The sequence below is a fragment of the Caretta caretta genome, chromosome 11 (genome assembly GCF_965140235.1).
Source record: "Caretta caretta isolate rCarCar2 chromosome 11, rCarCar1.hap1, whole genome shotgun sequence".
NCBI classification, from domain to species: Eukaryota; Metazoa; Chordata; order Testudines; family Cheloniidae; genus Caretta; species Caretta caretta.
The window spans coordinates 44681411-44702355 of NC_134216.1; the positions used below are offsets into that span (position 1 = coordinate 44681411).

At 39.6% G+C, this 20945-nt stretch overlaps 1 protein-coding gene across 2 annotated transcripts in view; it reads right to left on the minus strand.

Annotated features, from left to right (window-relative positions):
* Positions 1-20945, minus strand: part of PDE11A (phosphodiesterase 11A) — a 224288-nt gene that overhangs the window by 51944 nt on the left and 151399 nt on the right. For both annotated transcript variants that reach the window (XM_048868451.2, XM_075117976.1), the window contains exons 11-12: positions 7797-7943; positions 7585-7692 (exon numbers count right to left, since the gene is read on the minus strand). In XM_048868451.2, coding sequence (XP_048724408.2) covers positions 7585-7692; positions 7797-7943 — 255 coding nt within the window. The remainder of the gene's footprint in view (positions 1-7584; positions 7693-7796; positions 7944-20945) is intronic.

The following is a 20945-nucleotide window of genomic DNA, read 5'->3' on the forward strand; positions in this document are numbered from 1 at the left end:
TGCAGTAAGCCGTGCGAGAAACTGTGGAAAACGGCTTGAAGAAAGACTAAGGTAGAAAAAAGTCCCAGGAGATAGTGAGGAGTCTAAGGGCTGGTCTTCACTATGGGGAGATCAATGCTGCTGCAATGCAGCCGGCGTCAATTTAGCGGGTCTAGTGAAAACCTGCTAAATCGACGGCAGAGCGCTCTTCAGTCAACCAAGGTACTCCAGCTTCCTGAGAAGAGTAAGGGAGGTATATGGTCTTGGGATGCATCAGGCAAAGTATTTCCAATAGAGATAAGGAGGTGTTAGTATCGTTATACAAGGCACTGGTGAGACCTTATCTGGAATATTGTGTACAGTTCTGGTCTCCCATGTTTAAGAAGGATGAATTCAAACTGGAACAGGTACAGAGAAGAGCTACTAGGATGATCTGAGGAATGGAAAACCTGTCTTATGAAAGGAGGCTCAAAGAGCTTGGCTTGTTTAGCCTAACCAAAAGAAGGCTGAGAGGAGATATGATTGCTCTCTATAAATATATCAGAGGGATAAATACCATGGAGGGAGAAGAATTATTTAAGCTCAGTACCAATGTGGACACAAGAACAAATGGATATAAACTGGCCATCAGGAAGTTTAGACTTGAAATTAGATGAAGGTTTCTAACCATCAGAGGAGTAAAGTTCTGGAAGCAGTGGGGGCAAAAGACATTAGAGAACCTTTTGCAACAGAAATCTAGAACTACGAATTTACTTGGAAGTGCCTTTGGATATTTAACATGTAATTTTTATGGATTCTGTTCGAATACCAGTTCATAATTAGGAACAACTTCAGACTAAAGGTAGGACCTCTATAAACAATTCAGGCTTGGATTTTCAAAGGCACCTAAGAGTTAGGTGCCCAAATCCCATTGAAATATGATGTGCACAATCTGCAGTCTGTTAAACCCTCCTTATTGTCCCCAGTTTGAATTAATAATAAACTGTTCAGCCTATGTCAGAAAATCAGATTGCTGACATCATAAAGATGGATTTTAAATCCGCATCACATCTGCATTTAAACAAACAGACAGCAGTGTGTTCTAAATGTGTGTGCTGTGGTATTTTGTCATTAGTGTTGAACAGCATTTCCCTAGTTCAGGGCCGCTGGAAGCACCAGCATAAATTTTATTTATGTGTGTGTGCACACGCATGTGCTTTTTCACTCTGCTACCAGTGAGTTTTGTAAAATTCTAAGATTCCATAAGGTGCTATGTAAGCTTTAAGGCAGAGGGGAAATAATACAATTTCTTCTGGTCAGCTCAGATACAGTTATATGAAGGTGTGTATATAATAAAACTGTGATGGACAGCGGGCAACATAATTATCTAAAAATTACCACAGCTAAAGAGCAAGTTAATGAGACAACCATTCAATGCATGAATACTGATTTCAAGAGGAAAACTACGCTTAGTCTTGAGAAAAAGGATAACAGAAACTAATCATAATTGACATACTACTAAAGTATTGTCTGACCTTTGTCCCTTTGAATCTGACCTTATTTTTGAAAATATAAGTATCTTTAAAAGTCAAGCAAGCCTTCAAGATCATTTCGAAGTCACTGTCTTCTAAGTCTGGCATGATCTTCCTTTTGACCCTTTTTGTAATATAGAAAATTAGCTACATTGACTTTGGCCTGATAGGTACTGATATTAGTGGGTTTTTTTTTAAATTTAGTTAAAACATTTATGCTTCAATCAACAATGTTTCTGGCATATTGGCACAGACAACCCTGAAAGTTTTTTGGAAGACAACATACTAGTTTTTTAAGTATAAAATATTTTTAAAGCTCTCCTATACATCTGCTTGTATAGTACCTCAGCACCTTGCATATAATCATGAATTTATCCTCTCAGCATCCTTGAGAGGTAGGGAATTATTTTTCCCATTTTAGAAATGGGGAAACAGAGGCACAGAGAAATTAAGTGACTTGCCTATGGTTACACAGAGAGCCTCTGCCAGAACCAGAAACTCATCCCAGTCTGGTACCTTATACACAAGACTAACCTTCCTCCCTAGCCAAATTGAGGCACCCAGTCCTGTTCTCAGTGAAATCAACATCAAAGTTGGCACAAACTCACTGTAAACACAATCCCACTGCACCACTTGCTTAGCAGTTTGCACAGTCATTTTTGCATTTTTCTGATTGACCATGATGAGCATGGTTTGAAAAATTTAGATGGGTTGGGTTCATATATTTTTCTTAGACAATGTTTGAGAGGATTCTGAGACCTGATGTCAAGTCTTTAAAGAAAGCAAGATCTATATTCGCCACCCACCCACCCTCTCCTCGTGCCCATTTAATCATCTCTAGAAGAAAAGAAGCTACCTGATAGAGTGGAATATTTTTTTCCCCACACAAAAAAGCAGCATATCGGAAACTTGGCATTAGAGCACCACTCAGAGGACAGTTTATATGACATTTGTGGCACTTGCTGAGAAAAGGGGCACAAAAACTGGTAGCATTTGCTAGAAATACACAGAATTTAATTCAGTCCAATTTCAAATGATAAAGCAGTTAGCCCTGGCTTTGGTTTTACTTCTCAGGCATGTATCAGTGGCTTGTCTGGCATCTTGTTGTCCTTTCTCACCATGAAAAATGAAATTTGAAAAACTACTGCTTCCCTGCATATTATCAACTTGGCTGTGAAGTTTAGCATAAGGTTCATACACTGTGTCTAATGCCACAACATTTCAGATACAGAAAAGTGCTCTTGTACATTTGCCTGTGGAAACCATTTTAATTCTATTTATCTGAACAACTTATTTCCAGCTATAAGAATACTAAGAGTGACTGCCATTCTCTGTCTTCCATAGGCCTTTCTCCCCACTGAACCTCTCTATTTACTTCCTCTCATGGTGAGTACTGAAACAGCTCTCTCTTATGGAATGCTGTGTTGTTTGGTGGTCTGATACATGGCTGTGAGCCAGGAGACGGAGTTCTAATTCTGGCTGTATTAGTGACTCTCTCTTTATTTTTCTGCCTCACTTTGCACATCTGTGTAACAGGGATATTAATACTTACCTATCTCAAAGGAGAGTTGTGGGGATCCATTTTAGATCATATTTGTGCAGCATGTGTATGAACATGTAAAGTGCTAAGGACCTGATCCAATGTCCACTGAAGTCAATGGAAAGACTTCAGTGGGCACTGGATCAGGCCCAGTCTAATCCATTTACAGGACAAGTTATGCAGCCTCCTCTGACAACACTGCCAGTCGCAACATCGTTGATGCAAATGGTGTTTTATAGACTGGCAGGTGGTAGGAGTCTTGAAAAGCGGTAATGCTCACATGCCCTCCCTCTCCCTTTAGAAAACAAGTACACAATCTTTGAGATGCGCCTGGTTTCCAGCAAAGCCCTTGCTTGCTAATTTCCACAAATAAGCCCAGGATTCTCCAAAATGGAGATGTGTTGGAATGTACCATGAAACTTGTGTGGTTTGATTTTTTTATATATATTATTGTCAACAAAATGCAATGAATCAGTTTAATTCTTGGATTTGCAGGTTTCTGTCTGGTGCCTTACTAATCTACTTTTACATACCATGAATTTCATGTCAGATTTCACCACTTAGAATTCTCTCATCTCAGTATGTGACACGTTCCATCCAGTTCTTTTACTTATTCTTCTGCAAATATTTGGATGGAGGGAGCCTGTCAACTCCCAACTGATTTATAGACTCGTACAGTGTCTTGAAGAGATGTAAGCGTTTTAATATTGTCCAACAGAGATCTCATTAACACAAAAGTGACTAAATCAGCGTATGGCATAGCTATATAAAGAAACTTATGGTAGCCCACCATCAATTTATGGTAGCTCACATTTGCTATAAAAAAAAAAATTCAAGTAGAAAAAATACAGATTAAACTTCTATGCATGGCCCTTGATTCGAAGGGATGAATGCTGCTGTAGCTAAGCCACAGGGCAGTGATTCAGAACTCTTAGGTTCTCTTTCTGTCTATGTCAGTGACAGGCTTCCTGTTATGACCCTGGGAAAGTAAACAGGCCAGCATTTTCAACAGTGGCCTGGGCTTTTAGATGCATGAATTTGTGGGTATCCAACGAAGACACTTTGGGTTTCATTTTTCAGTGATTAATCTGAATCCAGTTGGTTAAAGCAAGTCACTCTATCACCCCAAAAAGAAAAGGAGTACTTGTGGCACCTTAGAGACTAACCAATTTATTTGAGCATGAGCTTTCGTGAGCTACAGCTCACTTCTTCAGCCCCCAACTAAAACCCCTCCAATGCATTATTAAGGATCTACAACCTATCCTAAAGGATGACCCAACACTCTCACAAGTCTTGGGAGACAGGCCAGTCCTTGCCTACAGACAGCCCCGCAACCTGAAGCAAATACTCACCAACAACCACATACCACACAACAGAACCACTAACCCAGGAACTTATCCTTGCAACAAAGCCCGTTGCCAATTGTGCCCACATATCTATTCAGGGGACACCATCACAGGGCCTAATAACATCAGCCACACTATCAGAGGCTCGTTCACCTGCACATCCACCAATGTGATATATGCCATCATGTGCCAGCAATGCCCCTCTGCCATGTACATTGGTCAAACTGGACAGTCTCTACGTAAAAGAATAAATGGACACAAATCAGATGTCAAGAATTATAACATTCATAAACCAGTCGGAGAACACTTCAATCTCTCTGGTCACGCAATCACAGACATGAAGGTCGCTATCTTAAAACAAAAAAACTTCAAATCCAGACTCCAGCGAGAAACTGCTGAATTGGAATTCATTTGCAAATTGGATACTATTAATTTAGGCTTAAATAGAGACTGGGAGTGGCTAAGTCATTATGCAAGGTAGCCTGTTTCCTCTTGTTTTTTCCTACCCCCCCCCCCAGATGTTCTGGTTTAACTTGGATTTAAACTTGGAGAGTGGTCAGTTTAGATGAGCTATCACCAGCAGGAGAGTGAGTTTGTGTGTGTATGGGGGTGGGGGGGATGTGAGAAAACCTGGATCTATGCAGGAAATAGTCCGACTTGATTATGTAAAGAGTTGTCACTTTGGATGGGCTAGCACCAGCAGGAGAGTGAATTTGTGTGGGGGGGTGGAGGGTGAGAAAACCTGGATTTGTGCTGGAAATGGCCCACCTGTTGATCACTTTAGATAAGCTATTACCAGCAGGACAGTGGGGTGGGAGGAGGTATTGTTTCATATTCTCTGTGTGTATATAAAGTCTGCTGCAGTTTCCACGGTAAACATCTGATGAAGTGAGCTGTAGCTCACGAAAGCTCATGCTCAAATAAATTGGTTAGTCTCTAAGGTGCCACAAGTACTCCTTTTCTTTTTGCGAATACAGACTAACACGGCTGTTCCTCTGAAATCTGTCACCCCAGTTATTGTATTATCTGCTTAATAATATTTGAGTATTGCTTCCAAAATTATGGCTTTGTTAAAAAACAAATTGAAAAACAGCAGAACTAGAAAAAAAAGTTCACAATTTTGTGGGGAGAAAACTTAAAAAATTTCAGTTTCTTTATATTTTTGATAAGAAAAGAAGCAGTAAAATTGTCATTCACTGTGGAAAAATCAGTTTTGCCCAGAAGACAGACATTTATCACTTTTTTCTGCAGAGAGATGTGTTTGTTGCCACAAACAACAACAATTTTGCCCCAGAACGGGTTTGTAAATGTGAAGATATACAATTTCAAATGCAAATATTCATGGAGTGAACACAGGTTGTTTTGCCAAGACATGTGCAGCATCTCACATGTTTGTTGGTTTGGATAGATGTATGCTACGGACAGGCAAACCTTTGGAAAATGATGAATGAAACTAGTTATTAGGACAACTTTCTAGCTATTGGTATAGCTTATAATATGAGTCATGCCATGTTCCTAAGGCAAATCTTTAAAGCTATTCACCCTTTATACCCCAAGGCACTTAAAGGGTTAAAAGGTTTAAACATGAACAACTTTTCATAGTCGTCTTTCAGACTACATATGAGGAAATGTTTGCACAAACACTATACTGCAGGACCTTCTCTTAAGGCTCGAGATAAACCAATGAGGCTGTGTTTGGATCCAGATTAGATTTACACTGCAGTTTGAGGCTGAATCAGGGTTCATGTTCAGTTTTGGGAGTTAAATCCCACCACCTGTTACATTTTAGCTCAAAACAGTGCAAATCTCATGGTGGATCAGTTTCTATTGCCTTGAACAGTAGGGATCTTGCATCTGTTCTCAAAACTTTCCATTATCAAGGCCTGAAATCTTTCAAACAGCTGTTCTTACCAAGGTTTCAGATGCATCTCAACCAGAAAGTAAGCCCCTTCCAGTTTTGGTTCTAACCACAAATCTTAAGAGCAAGTTTGGATCCAGGAATTCAAACTGTATTCTCCTGAAATGAAGGGATTTGGATTTGCAATTTTGACTTTAGGCCATCTGTAGTTTAAAAGGAGAGCAATACAGAAAAATAACTATAGCTACAATCCTTCTCTCTAGAGCCCTGCGCAGATACACAAATGTGTATCCGCATCCGATCCACGATCCACAAAAATTATCTGCGGATATTCGCAGATATCTGTGGATTTGCAGGGCTGTACACTGGGGGCCGGGCTGAGGCTCCGAGACATCCCCCTGCCAGACACCAGTCAGAGAGAGCCGTGTGGGGAGCCTGTGCAGAGTCGCGGACCCTCCACCTGCCCTCGGCCGGGCGGGGAGCCTAGGGGTTGGGCACACGGCTGGGGGCTGCTCTCAGCCCCCCCCGCTCCCCCCACCATGGGCCGGTGGAGAGTCCGCTATGGCTCCCCATAGCTCCCTGGCTGGGCTCCATGTTGGCCTCGTGGGCTGCTTGGGCCCCCCACCCAGGGCAGGTAATGGGTCTGCTGCGGCTTCCCACAGCTGCCTGCCCGGTTCTTACCGGCGGGCAGCTGTGGGAAGCCATGGCGGACCCTCTATCTGCCTAGGGAGGGGGGCCTGAGCAGCCCCCAAGCCAAAATGGTTGTGGACTATTGGCATCAATAAGAGTACTTTATATGCAGAGAGAAGGTTAGACCCTTTGATGGATATCTTTGATGAACAGCAGAAAACAATATGCGGAGGCTGCAGGACCTATTCGGATCCTCTCTAAGGAAACCCATTTTTAAATGGTTTATAAGGCAATATCTCCTATATCTATTTAGATGAAGCTAGGGAAAGTAGCTGAATAAGTATCATCGCACCAAATAACCCTGCTGATAGGATTCTACACACTCAGGTTTTTATGACCTCCATGTTCACATGCAGAAATAAATGCAAAATCAAAGATTTCAAAAAAGGAAGACATGGTAAGATCAAAATCTCTAATAAGCTCCCTACTCCAAGATTGTCATCTGTTAATTATTAGTCATTTTAATGTGCCTGTGATATCACTGTTGCTAAAACTCTATAAAACGGGTGCCAAAATTGTGCTCCCTTATTTATTGTACATTGCTATAACATAAATGAATATAATAACTAAAAAATAAACACTGGAAAAGATGTTTAGCCACATAAGACACTGTGATGATAAAAGCTCTTATGAGGGCTGTCCCTTTCGTGGAATACTTACAGTTAACATTGCAAACATTAACTGGCACACATTGAAAGCATGCCTCCAGTTGTGATACAGAACCATTCGATAATTCTTCCTCACTGTCAAAAGCCACCTACACAGTGTCTGAAATGAAAAGTACAAATTGTATCAGGGCTACTAAATGTGTACAAATGGGCATAGCACTGCCAAGACAAAGTGGCAGATATCTCTACAGAGCAGATGGTTACCTCATAGTCAATTTTAAATTTCTGAACCATTCCAAGCTCCATGAACATCCGGAGGGCTGCAGTAATCATGGCATCCACATCGAGTGAAAAGTCATCAAAATGGATATTGTCAATGCCAAGCTCTGACACCAGTGGTATGCTTGCTCCCTAGAAATGACAAAGAGAAAGGGAAACTCCTTGTTCAAAATTCAAGGTTTTTTTCCTTTGTCTCATTCTTGGAACAAATTTATTATAAGTCATCGCTGACCTGTAAATACACTCTACTAGATCTAAATTTCAATTTGAACTTTTGTTGCCCTAAGCACATAAGGGGAAAAAAGCTAATCTGAGTAGGAAATATGCTTACTATCAATGCTGGAGCCCATATATAGAATATAGACTATAATAGCTTTCCTCTTTACAGATATTGTAGCAACACAGTATATTCTACTGCAAATTACAATGGTCAAATGCAACAAACATCTGGACAGCCAGCACCTGTGAATTTTAACGGCTACCTTTCAGAAACAGAGAAATAAATACACCATCCTGAAGAGTTTCTCTCGCCAAATTTCCTTACAGCCTGTAGTTGTACAATTGTCCGCTGTTATACACAATTTTACTGTATGTTCAGAGAGACAAAAAGGGTAATACAAGATATTTCTAGAGTAAATATTTTTCAAATTTAAACAAAGTTGTTTGGAGCATTCAGTTCATTTTCTAAATACATGACAATAACAGCCTTACATTTTGCTTTTTGTAAATATAACACTATAAATTCATCTTTTTGTTAAAAAAGATGACGAGTGAGGGTTTTTTAAATGCAAAATAGTACAACAGTGCATACTATTCTCTGTGCAATTATTGCATTTGTGCACCCAAATCAGTTAAATGTATATGGATACATGTAGCTGTGTAGCAGCTAACTAGCCATTTGCACACAAGTACCAGAATTGCCCATGCAGTCACATTTTTTTGGTGATGATTTAAAAAAAGTGTATGTTTCAATCTTATATCTCCATTTTTTAAAACTCATTGGTCATAAACCTGGAGTGTTAGCAACACACAAAACCTTTTCTTAAACACAAGTGCCTGCTAATGACTTTACACTTGGCTCAAGCTATTCAACCACACCATATAATACGAGATGGTGTGAACTTGCCACAATACAGTACAAATGTTGGAACGTTAAAGTGGCTGGTTAATGGCCAACTAAAATAAAAAGTTATTTTTAATTCCGTATCTAACGGAGGGGCGCCAGTAGCACAAAAAATCGCCGTGACCTGTGCTAGCTGAAAAGGGTTCACCAATCTAGAACTGAATTGGCAAAGAAAACTGAACAACCATCTAAATCCTAAAGTCTTTCCAGGACATGGTTGAACTTTGCAGGATACATGTGGGGAAGCTAGCTTTGCTATTGTCTCAGCTATCTCTACTCTGGAAACACGGGACTTCAGTTTTCATCAGTTTAGCATCTTCCATAGGAGCAAATCCTGAAATCTTCTGAACCTCTGCCATTTTATATCAATGAGAATTACAGATGCTTGACATCTCTCATGATTTGGCTAATAAGCACTAAAATAATTTTTAAGGTAGAGAAAATGACATTGATTATAAAATGCTGTAGATGTAAAATATGCAGTGTTATTGTAGCCATGTCAGTCCCAGGATACAAGGTGGGTGAGGTAATATATATTATTGGACCAACTTCCATTGGTGACAGAGACAAGCTGTGTAAGCTTGAAAGCTTGTCTCTCTCACCAATAAATATTGGTCCAATAAAAGATATTACCTCACCCACCTTGTCTCTGTAGATGTGAAATTGGGTCATAACTGCTAAGTCTCTGCTATGCTGAATTTAAGGGAGCTAATAGCCAATGTCAAAGTTTCTTATGGTTCACTCGTTCTTCAAAGCTTCATCAGGCTGTTTGCGATGTATGTGGAGTTTCATTCCTCCACTGATACATGTATTTGTTATAAATGCACTCTTTGCAAAATGCTGCTGGAAGCAATATATCTGGGGGTTTTTTGAGCTAAATGTTATAAGGAAGTTTATTGGCATGAACTTCTAACATAGCTCTTTTGTTGCCAGCACTTTTGAAGTAGAGCTGGCTGAAATTTTTTCACCAAAAAATGTGACAAAACAAAAAATGTTGCTGGAAAATTTTTCACTTTTTGTCTTTAGATTTTTGGGTTTATGCTGAAAAGCCAAAAAAATCTGTGGAAAAATTTCAAAGATAATTGGGGGGTGGAGGGGAGTTGCAATCTTTTACAGGAAAGATGCATTGTCCATCCAACTCTAATTCAAAGGGAGATATTTGATGCTGTAGCTCAAATACAATACCATCATTTTCTTCTCTCTTTGTCAAAGAACAGCGTAGCAATAATATATTCCAAATCTATAACAAATTGACCCTCAGGATATTAATAAAGCAAATCAAAGGAAATTTCTTCCCATATCAGTCTTAAACTTCTAAATATTTAAGAGGCTTTACATCCCTAAATTTAAAGGAGTGCCATAATCTATAACTGGATTAATAGGTGGGAGAAAACATTTGTGTAAAAGAACCATTTGCTTTACAACAGCAATAAAGGAAACAACAGAATTACGAGTGCTGAAGCTAATTTGAATAATGTTTATAAAAATGACATGATGTTGTGTGGCTGCAGGAGTGTGCTGGCTGCACCTGGCATTGTCTGTCCTCACTTTCTTATATCTGAGCTGCAGCAGCCTGGGGTTTGTAGGAGAGGGGTCATTAAACTTCTTTTTTTTTTAAATTACGAAGGTATAAAAATATTCACTATACAGAATGTTAAAACATATAGCCCTGAATCCTCAGAATTCCCAGGAGACTTCCTGTACAGTGTAGTGAATTTCACTGAATTTCTTTTCCAACAAACAAAAACACCTAAAAAAGTTCTCTTCTTGGAGGACAGGTGGGATTAAGGCTCCAGGGACTGGATTAGAGAGGTAAAATTTTCAAGGGTGCCTCATGATTTAGAAGCCGCTGAAAGTCAACTTGAGAGATTTAAGTCCAATAGGCTTTCAATGGGATTTAGGCTCCTAGTCACTTGGGCACCTTTGAAAATTTTACACCTGATGAGTAGATATTTGTATCTTTCTCAAAATGACTGAGAACATCATTATGCACTGAAGTCTCTTTCCCCTAGTATAGGCAGGATTATTACAAATACCTTCATTTCATCCTTATTCAAGGACGAGTCACATAGCCCTACTGTAATCAGAAATGTACATGCCCTCATTGGTTGTAGCCAAATTGGGCTCAAAACAAAGATTTGATTTAAACACAAATTGTTTTCATGACCCCTCTTAACACACAAGGCCCGATTATTCTTCTCTTTAAAAAGCTACCGGAGGGCCAAAATTTCCTGTCACCTTCAGACCAAAGAACTTCCAGTGTAGCATTCACTCCTGTGGGTGGGACTCGGCAGCCTATGGTGGAGGCTGCGGACCACAAAATCATAGGGTTAGAAGGGAGCGCAAGGGTCATCTAGTCTAACCCCCTGCCAAGATGCACGATTTGTTGTGTCTAAACTATCCAAAACAGATGGGCATCCAGCCTCCTTTTGAAAACCTCTGGCGAAGGAGCTTTTACCGCCTCCCTATGCAGTCTGTTCTTACAGTTAGGAAGCTTTTCCTGAGATTTAATCTAAATCTGCTATGTCGTAGTTTGAACCTATTGCCTTCTGTGGCAAGAGAGAACCACTTTTCTCCATCTTTTTTATGGCAGCCTTTCAAGTATTTGAAGACCACTGTCATGTCCCCCTTCAATCTCCTCTTTTCCAAACTAAACATACAACTAAACTAAACATTGCTTCAGCCTTTGCTCATAATTGGACACCGTACCCAGCTGAGGCCTCAACAGAGTAAAGTAGAGTGATACTATCACCTCTCATGACTTTCATGCTATGCCTCTATTAATGCAACTTAAAATTGCATTTGTTTTTTGCAACAGCATTGCATTGCTGACTCATGTTGACTCACCACAGCTACCAGATCCTTCCCAGGGATCACCCAAGATTGGAGCACATGGATCAGAGCTGTGGCTGCCTTTACCCTGAAGTGTAAGGTGGGTGGTGCTGGCAAGAGCTCCATGTGCTGACTTCTCCCCTTGTGGCACCCATTTAGAGTCAGACACAGTCAGGCCCTTTTTCCTCCTCATTTCCTTGCTGCTTTTATTTTATTTTAATTTTAATTTTTTATTTTATTTTATTGTACAAATATTATCAAATGATTTTATAACATACATATGACAAGGTGAACTGCTAGGAGATGAATGACTGAGCCCTGATGAATCAATGTATAAAAGCTGGAATAATGGTCAGGGAGGTTCACTGAAGGCCAGTAGTTTTGTTCGGACCCCTGCATCAGAAATTAAATGGAACAAGAGGAGACATGCTAAGGTTATACAAAATTTAGCCTCTGGTTTTGGCTATTGTCAGAGACAGCGCAGTGGAATAGATGGATCACCGGTCTGATCCTAGGCTTCTGTGGCTATATAAGGCGGGGGCAGAACCTAAACAAAAAAACTTTTGAGCAAATCAAGATTTGGGAAGCACTGAGTGTTTATTACTTCAGCCGAAAGGTAAACTCTGGTGCTTATACCTTAGCAATGCTGGAGACAAGCATTTTATCGTGTTCTCCATCTTTGGAACATATTGGCTGCGTAGATTTTGTTTCTTTATGTTGTTAGCATATAACTCAATGAAAAAAGATAAATACTTATTCACTTGTGTTCTTACAGACTGTATGTATGTGTATATATTATATAATCAGCTTCTAAAGTAAAAAGCCACACAGCGTTTTAAAGTGTTCATACTGTCAGGGCTGAAAAAAGCAATCACGTGCAGGGAAAGAGCAAGCAAGCAAGCGAACCAAAATGGGAGACTTCTGCTGGTCTCACTAAGTATGTTTCTAAGTATGTCACATTCAGCCTGGTGAATGTTCCTGCAAACAAGTTTACTTTTAATCTTATTTTCAATTTGAATAATATATTGCATTAAAACTGGCACACTGGCCAAAACTGCAATCTTGCCCTTGAAAAGATTTGCAAAATGTATTACTAAATATTAAATACCCTCAAATTCATCAACAAAAACAGATGTCTTTAAACCACTTTTGAGGTTTAAAAGTGGGTCACACTACATGGGAATACTGAAGTAACTGGAAGCAGAGTGAGTAATGAAGTGGAGACAGCTGGAGGAATCTAGGGTTTTTGAGGGTGCTTTATGGACACGTTATACACACACCCCTCACTTAACCAGCCACAGGTCTATCAGTCTCCCTGCTCCCTTACATTCCAGATTTCCACATCTCGTTTCTGGCAAAAAGAGTTCCACTTGTGTATCAACATAACCAGTCTGGCTGTCCCCTTCTCCACTGCAAAAATTAACTCTCTTGCCCTCTGATTCGAACTTGTGGGCAAGCTGTATGTACACTGGTGCATACCAGAGCCTGGAATGCTTCAGATCACTGGCATGCTGCAGCATTTGAAGCACCCAAGCTATAGCTGCTTCTGCTTATTGATAGGGCATGTAGGGGGTTACTACACAGAAAGGTACCTCAATGAACCTTGCCCTCATGCAGCTTAAAATGTGACATTAGCACTGACTCCTACTAGGAGACTCTGCTGACCTTGGCAGCATTTCAGGCATCATATTTGCACAGGAATTAGGTGTTGTTGAGCAACTGCTTCAGTATTGTCGATATAAGTGTTTTCCAGCAACATCAGACATGCATATTTTTTATTCAACTTATTTTCACTTTAGAAGACACATTGGCTGAGCCCATTGCAAAATAAATAAATACATCCTTTCATGTATTTATACCTGCTCCTGTATTTTCACTCCATGCGTCCGATGAAGGGGGTTCTAGCCCACGAAAGCTTATGCCCAAATAAATTTGTTAGTCTCCAAGGTGCCACAAGGACTCCTCGTTGTTTTTGCTGATACAGACTAACACAGCTACCGCTCTGAAATAAAAAAAATTGGTTCTTCTGGGGGCAGATAGATTAAGATAAATTTCTTTGCCTCCCCCTTTGTCAAGTAAAGATCAAGGAAGTGCCCTTGCACCATTTCTCAAGAAGGTATAAAAGCGACAACAGCAGAGGAAGCTTTCGGAGAATAAGCTATGTAAGGAGGCAGCGTGTTTGAGGAAATATGGTACTGGCCTGGAAGTCATGACATCTGGATTCTGGCCCTACTGCTGCTACTGACCTGCTGAACGACTTTAGGGAAGTCACTTCATCTCTTTATGTCATGGCTTCCCCATCTATAAAATGGGAATAATCATTCTTACCTTCCTTTGCAAAGTGCTTTGAGATCTGCAGATTGTCCTGGCAAGTTACCAGTGCTGAATCCAGTTTACATACAAAGTTAGAACAGGAAAAGTGTGTTCATCACTGTTTCAGAAAGCCATGTTTGGATGCTCTAACCAAATATTACATATGGTCATTATTAGTATTAATATTTACTTTAACAAAATTCACTGGGTTAATAAAACTATTAATTCAGCTTTTTCTATTAAATAATAGAAGCACTTGCTAAGCAACACATCACCCACCTAAACAGAACATTTGGATAACTCTTAGTCTGGAAAAGAGAAGACTTAAAGGGGACATAACAGTTTTCAAGTACATAAAACGTTGTTACACGGAGGGGGGAGAAGAATTGTTCTTCTTAACTCCTGAGGATAGGACAAGAAGCAATGAGCTTAAATTGCAGCAAGGGAGGTTTATGTTGGGCATGATGAAAAACTTCCTGTCAGGGTGGTTAAGCACTGGAATAAATTGCCTAGGGAGGTTGTGGAATCTCCAGCATTAAAGATTTTTAAGAGCAGGTTAGACAAACATCTGTCAGGGATGGTCGAGATAATACTTATTCCTGTCATGAGTGCAGGGGACTGGACTAGATGACCTCTCGAGGTCCCTTCCAGTCCTGTCTTTCTATGATTGTGAACTGTGGGCTGAGAACAAAAGTATGATATTTACCTTGTGTTTTAGTATAGAAACCTATTTGTGTATGAAACACGGGTTTGGGGATTTTTAAATTTTAGTCTTATAATGGCCAGGTAGGACAAATGGTTAGAACACTTCAGATACTGACTCGGTGTTTCCACAAGTAAATGCTGAAATAGAGTTGCAGTTTTTTAAGTCATTCTTTCAAATATTTCTGATCAGTCAGTTGATCCTTTCAGAATCAGCTATTTTTTTCCAAACTAGGACTCATGAACAGAGATAAGTCATAGGGTACTGAAGTAAAAATGTCACATTTCAAAATTTTGTCACAAAATATAATAGAAAAAAGCACAGAATACATTATTTATGTTGTTAAAATCAATGTTCAGTGTTAAAATTGTTTTCTAGCACATAGAAACAAAATGTATGACACAAATTTTTTCTCCTTATAGGCTGTTTTAAAAGAACAGAGGCATAAAATAAAAGTGATTAATGGTCTAAACCATCTATTATTGTTAGGGGTAAAGTATGTAACTATGGATTAGGCATTCTACAGGGCAAGAACTTTCCAAACAATGATCTCCCAAGGTGCACGTATGGAGAGCTAATGTGCTTCTGACCTATTTTTATAGAGGAATTGGAAATAATTAGTAGGCCATATTCCACCATGTAGTAACAGTTGATTTTTTTTAATGGTTACCAGTATAGGTGAAGAGCTAATACTAATCCATTAGTGCAGTTCCAGCCCCAGAGATTAAAGAGCCACAAGCAGCAAGACTAGGGGAAGTGTTTCCCAAATCATACTGCAAAACAGGGTCAGACTTGCAGGCTGCCTATCCCCACAAGGCCCTAATCTGCTTTTATGGGGGAGAGGGCCAACTTGCTGCCCCCATGAAGAGGCAGGGTGGGTAATGAGGATGGGCCACGCACCCCATGTAAATGCATGAGGGTAAGGAAGCCAGGTTTTTCGTTCCTGCAATAGATTTAGGAGGGAAAGGAGAGGTCAAGTTGCCCCTCCCAGAAGATACAGCAAGTGGAGAGAGCCCATTAAGGGAGACAGGAAATAGTCACGCTTCTCAAAGGACAAGGGAGAAATCCAGGGTCATCTGGGGGCAGAGGAAATGTTCCAAACAAGTCTTCTAACCCTTCCTCTGAAGGAAGGAAAGAGGAAGGTGTGAGAGAGGAAGGGGGCCTAGGAGAAGATGGCTTTAAAAATACATTTGCAGTAGATGTGGGCAGGTATTAAATTACTCTACACTCTACATCAGCAGCATTCACTGCATTTGATCCAGCTGCAGCAGCTTGATGCAATTGCAAGTATTGACCCTATTGGCCAGAGGAAAAAGTTGAACTATGCAATCTGATGTACAGTCAGATGGCTAGCTGGTACAGTCTTGGAAACATGCACATTACTGAAGCAGGATGAAGATTTCCTTTTGCCTGTGCAGCTTTTTTCTCCTAAGTGTTTGTGACATAGGGGAGAAGCTATGCAAATATGAGTGGGCTAGTGTTCCATTATGGATAAAAATCTTATTTCAGATCTTCTGTGACAGCTATAGCACAACTGTGTTAAATTGACTTTAAATCAAAATCAAATTAACAATATCTTCAGATAAATAACATCCATTTACATCTAGAAAACCTCAAAGTTCTCCTACAAAATTTCATCTTTATCTTGTTCTTTTTAGTTTCCTTTGAGTTGCAAGTATAGGTTTTAAAAATATACCAAACATGCTGAATCATTAAATCACAGCTTAGGCACCTTCAGGGCGGCCTTGCTTCCCTTAACACTGTCAGCTTTTTTTTTTTTCCCCCTAAAGAAGTCTTGCCTTACTATGGCTCTTGCAAAGCTAACAGGGCTAGCTTGAGTTCCTGCGGCTCCTGACAGGCTGATTCGTAAAACTGTACAGTGACACAAAGCTAACCTTCCCTCCAATCCCTGAAGCGAAGTATGATACTTCTGCAACGTTGCTCAGCCCTGATAATTGACAGCAAATGAGCAAGTTCAAATTCCAAACCCACATCCTCCCCTTCATGGGGCACACACTGTTCTATGCCAATGACTGAACCTAATCATGGAGTGTAAGAGCTCCCAAGTAAGCTTTTTAAGGAGATAGGGAAAGGAAAAAAAGACTCCTCAGCAATGGATTTCTGAGAGAAGGTGGACATTTTATAAGCTCTCTGGAGACACCTGCCCTTTCAACTCTTAAGATTAATATTTATTATTTACTTATATTTATTTAGCACATTTCTTCCTAAGGGATCCCAAAGTGTTTTACAAACTTTGTAAATGATCTGTACAAACAGGAATCACTTTCATCCATCTTTAAAATGCTTCAGGGTTGAAGGTGGTAGCTGTTTAACAAAACCTTTGGCAGTTCTAGGGCTCACCTTGAAGATTTCTTATCTTAAGTAATGACTGGGCCCAAACACAAACATCTCATCCTCTCCCACCTTCTCCTTCTCTCTCTTCCTCTCCTTTTCTTCTTTCCCTTCATTTATTCATTTGAAGATGTAGGTTAAAATGTTAATAGGTAGTTCTAAGCATCTTTAGATTTCCAACAAAATATACTATTTTTATTTCCCATTTCTGGGATTTTTATACAGTGTCTCATCATACAGTACTCTCCAAGCAGGGGTTTCAATTCATGATATTTTCCTATGGCCTAAAGCTTTCAAAAATGGTTTCTTGCCCTGTTAGTCGCAAAGATTTTGTATTTACTACAAAAATCAGTGTGCGGCTGTCTTGATGAGTCTGTAGAATAAAACAAAAGCTCAGACAGTGGTAGAAATTTCCCCCATTCATTTTAATGTGATGGTAACTCTAAAGCCCAGCTGTTAACATTTACTACTGAAAAGGACTTCAGTATTGATGCAAACTGGAAAAAGAGATTTTCAAACTCAAAAAACAATTTACCTTTGTGTATTCTCTTTGCTATTTATTGAAGTATTTGTGTGTGATGAATAAGAGCTTTTTCCCACCCAAACCAGTGTCTACATTTACTTCATCCTACATAGTCATAATTCTGTTTTATGACATCAGTCTGTTTCCATGGATATAAAACAGATTCAGGTAGGGGAAAAGCTGTGATGGAAAATGCTCAAAGATTTTTGGAATATTAGTTAACCTGCAATGAGTGCTGAATGCCTTCAGTAACAAGGAGAAGAGAACCAATCAAGCATACATGTTATTACAAGAGTACCATGTAAAACTTATTTTTCGATTCAAAGAAACGCCCAAAGATGTCAGCAGGTTGTCACAACAGAATGTCGCAATTTCTGGGATACCACAGATACCAGAAACTTCTCCAGCGCAATGGAACTGACCCACAGGGGATTACGTGAGTGGTGGTTTCTCAGGAGCTAAGCCAGCTCCCTTGCCTTTCCTGAGGACCCTATTCCAAAGGACCTGGGGACCTGGAGATACAAGAAGAGTGTCAGGAACGAGAAGGATGCCCAAGCAGTAGCAAAGGAAGAGTAATTACTTCTCTTGTCAGCAGGGTGGAAGTGGCTTTTGTGGAGCTGGGGAGATGCCAAGTAATGAATGGTTTGAGGAGGACAGGAGAAGCAAACATAGTGGGTGACCAAAAGCAATTCAGCCGCCTGCTCAAAAATGTGTGGGTAAACTGTGGTGAGTTTATAGTCTTCTCTTCTGAAGGAAGCCAGTTGATTAGCCGTTTGACTTAAACTGTAAGTTCTTCAGGGCAAGGCCCATCACTTTTATGGGTTTGTACTGCACCTACCACAATGCCTTCAGGTGCTTTCACAATACAAATAATAAATAATGATGATGATTTGGAACAAAGGCCATAAAAAAGGCTGAATCCAGGAACAGTGGAGTGAGGTTAGTCTGGTTAGTGGCGAAAAGGAAGGAGACAGATTAAACTACTGCTACCACCTCCGATCCCTATATCATGAAGGAATGCGCGTGATGCATGGAAATGGAGGAGGCCACCGAGCAGTAACATGAATTGAGGAAGTATGAATTGGCAGGCAGTTTCTACAGGAGCTGTCCCCTATCTAGGGGGCTAGTTGTGGAAGGCTGAATTAGACTATACACAGCATAGTCCTTTTATTAACTAACTACAGCCTTTCCTTTCTACCTTCTATAGTAAAGATGCGCAAGTGGTTATCTAGAACCCATTTAGCGGTCGAGCCTATGTGGGGCTAGACACAAAGCGTCTGCTTCTTTTGCCTTCAAGTCTGTAGTAAACCAGGGATTGTATTAAGAGCCATGACACTCATGGGGATACAAAATGGGGTCAATTACACTATTAAAATGCAATATATAGATCTGCACATGTGCAGTCAAGATCATAACTACACTAGGAAACATTGATGTGCCATGTCCCCAGTTGTTGTTCTTGTTCACAGTGCTGGATATAGCTTGCTGCAAAGTGAAAGATGACAGAATTCTTCACAGAAATTTTCTCATAAAATATTCAGTTTACTGTTCTCGCCTGGGGTGCAATCTGTACAATCTCTATGCAGTTGCAGCAAGAAACAGAAGTGCTGGAATCAAAATTTTCACATATTTAAAATGTTTATCATTTAAAAGACTACCCAACATATTTCTTCTGTTAGAAAATATGTTCACTCTGCCTGGCCTTTCGCTTGGAGAAAAAGAAGTAGTTGCATGAACTCTTTTAATCTACAGAATTCTGCATCAGTCTGACAGGTAATGAAACAATATAATAAAAACTTTTGCCAAACTGTAATCACTTACTTTTACATACTAAATAATAGATTCTGTCTGTATGACACATGCCTAATGGCCTCTGTATGCCCACTTACACACCTGAGTAACTTTACTCCATCTAGTAGTCCCAGTGAAGTCCAACGGAAATTACTCATGGGAACAAATTTACTTGCGTGCAAGTAGTGATATAGCAGCCCCCCCCCACTCCAGTATTAGTTTACAGAGATTCGTGAGATGAAATTTTTGATGGGGAGGTGAGGGGGTTGATTCTAACAGATCTGAACCAGTGAGGGTATTTCTTTAGGTTCTTTCTCACCTCACTCTCCTGTGCAACAGCAATAAACTGCCTATGTTGCTAACATATTCCAGTACATGCACAGTCAAAAACACTATTACAGTTTGAAATTATACTAGAATTACCTTCTTCAGAATTTTACATTTTTAGAGAAATGGTGCTCAACTACCAGCCTTAATATGGAGCAAGGATGGCACCCAGTGGCCAAACACGTTCATCTCACAGTGGATTTATTTCTTAGGGATTTCCAGTTTCCGACCTCTCCTGAACTTTCTAATTGCAAAGAGGTTCTAGCTCAAATGTAAACAATTTGGCTCTACCTAAAAAATGTAAAGGGATGTTACCAAGCTAACTTTGGCAAAAAAAATTGTAAAAATAAACTTTTATTTAAAAAAATTATAGGAATATTACCATTAATATTTTAAAAACAATTACAATAGAAAATTGTGAAAAAATAATCAAGCATTTCCTGGTAGCATTTGCAACCAAAACGTTGCAGCATTTTGCTAGTGCAAACAAGCCAGAAAGTGAACTGGGCTTTTAACAAAGGAAAAACTGCCTACTCCATTTTCATTACCCACACTGAAAAAAGCAATTTCCCCCCATCATGAATACAAAGGATTTTGCTTTTTAATATGATTTTTAAGATGAACATTTTCCTTTTGCATTCAAATAGTATGTAGACAATACTAGAGCTGGTCAAAAGTTCCAGTGAAATTAAATTTGATGAAAAACAGAAAATATTTTTCATGTTTTCCGACCAATGGATGCTATAGAAAAAAGTCAGGTTAGATCGGTACAAAATATGTAATTTTATACAGTTTTGTACTAGATTACTTTGAAGAGTTCTGTCAGTATTTAGAGCAGATATCAATACAATGCTCCTAATAAGGCCAGATTGGGAACCCGCTGTTCCCAATAGTGAGCAATTCCATATGAGTCATCTCAATGTCAATAGGGTACTTCTGTGAATAATTGCTCACCATTGTAAGTGGTTCACAATCAGATCCATAATGAGAGGCTTCACAATATGAGTGATCATTCCTGGAGCAAGGAGTCATTCTGGACTAGTTCTGACTTGACTTGAATGTACAGACACTCTGTCTTTATTGCTATCTGCATGTCTTTTTCCAGTATAAATTTGTAAGTGTTCATAACTGACTCATACTACTTTATCATTTGACAAGTGTTGATGCTTG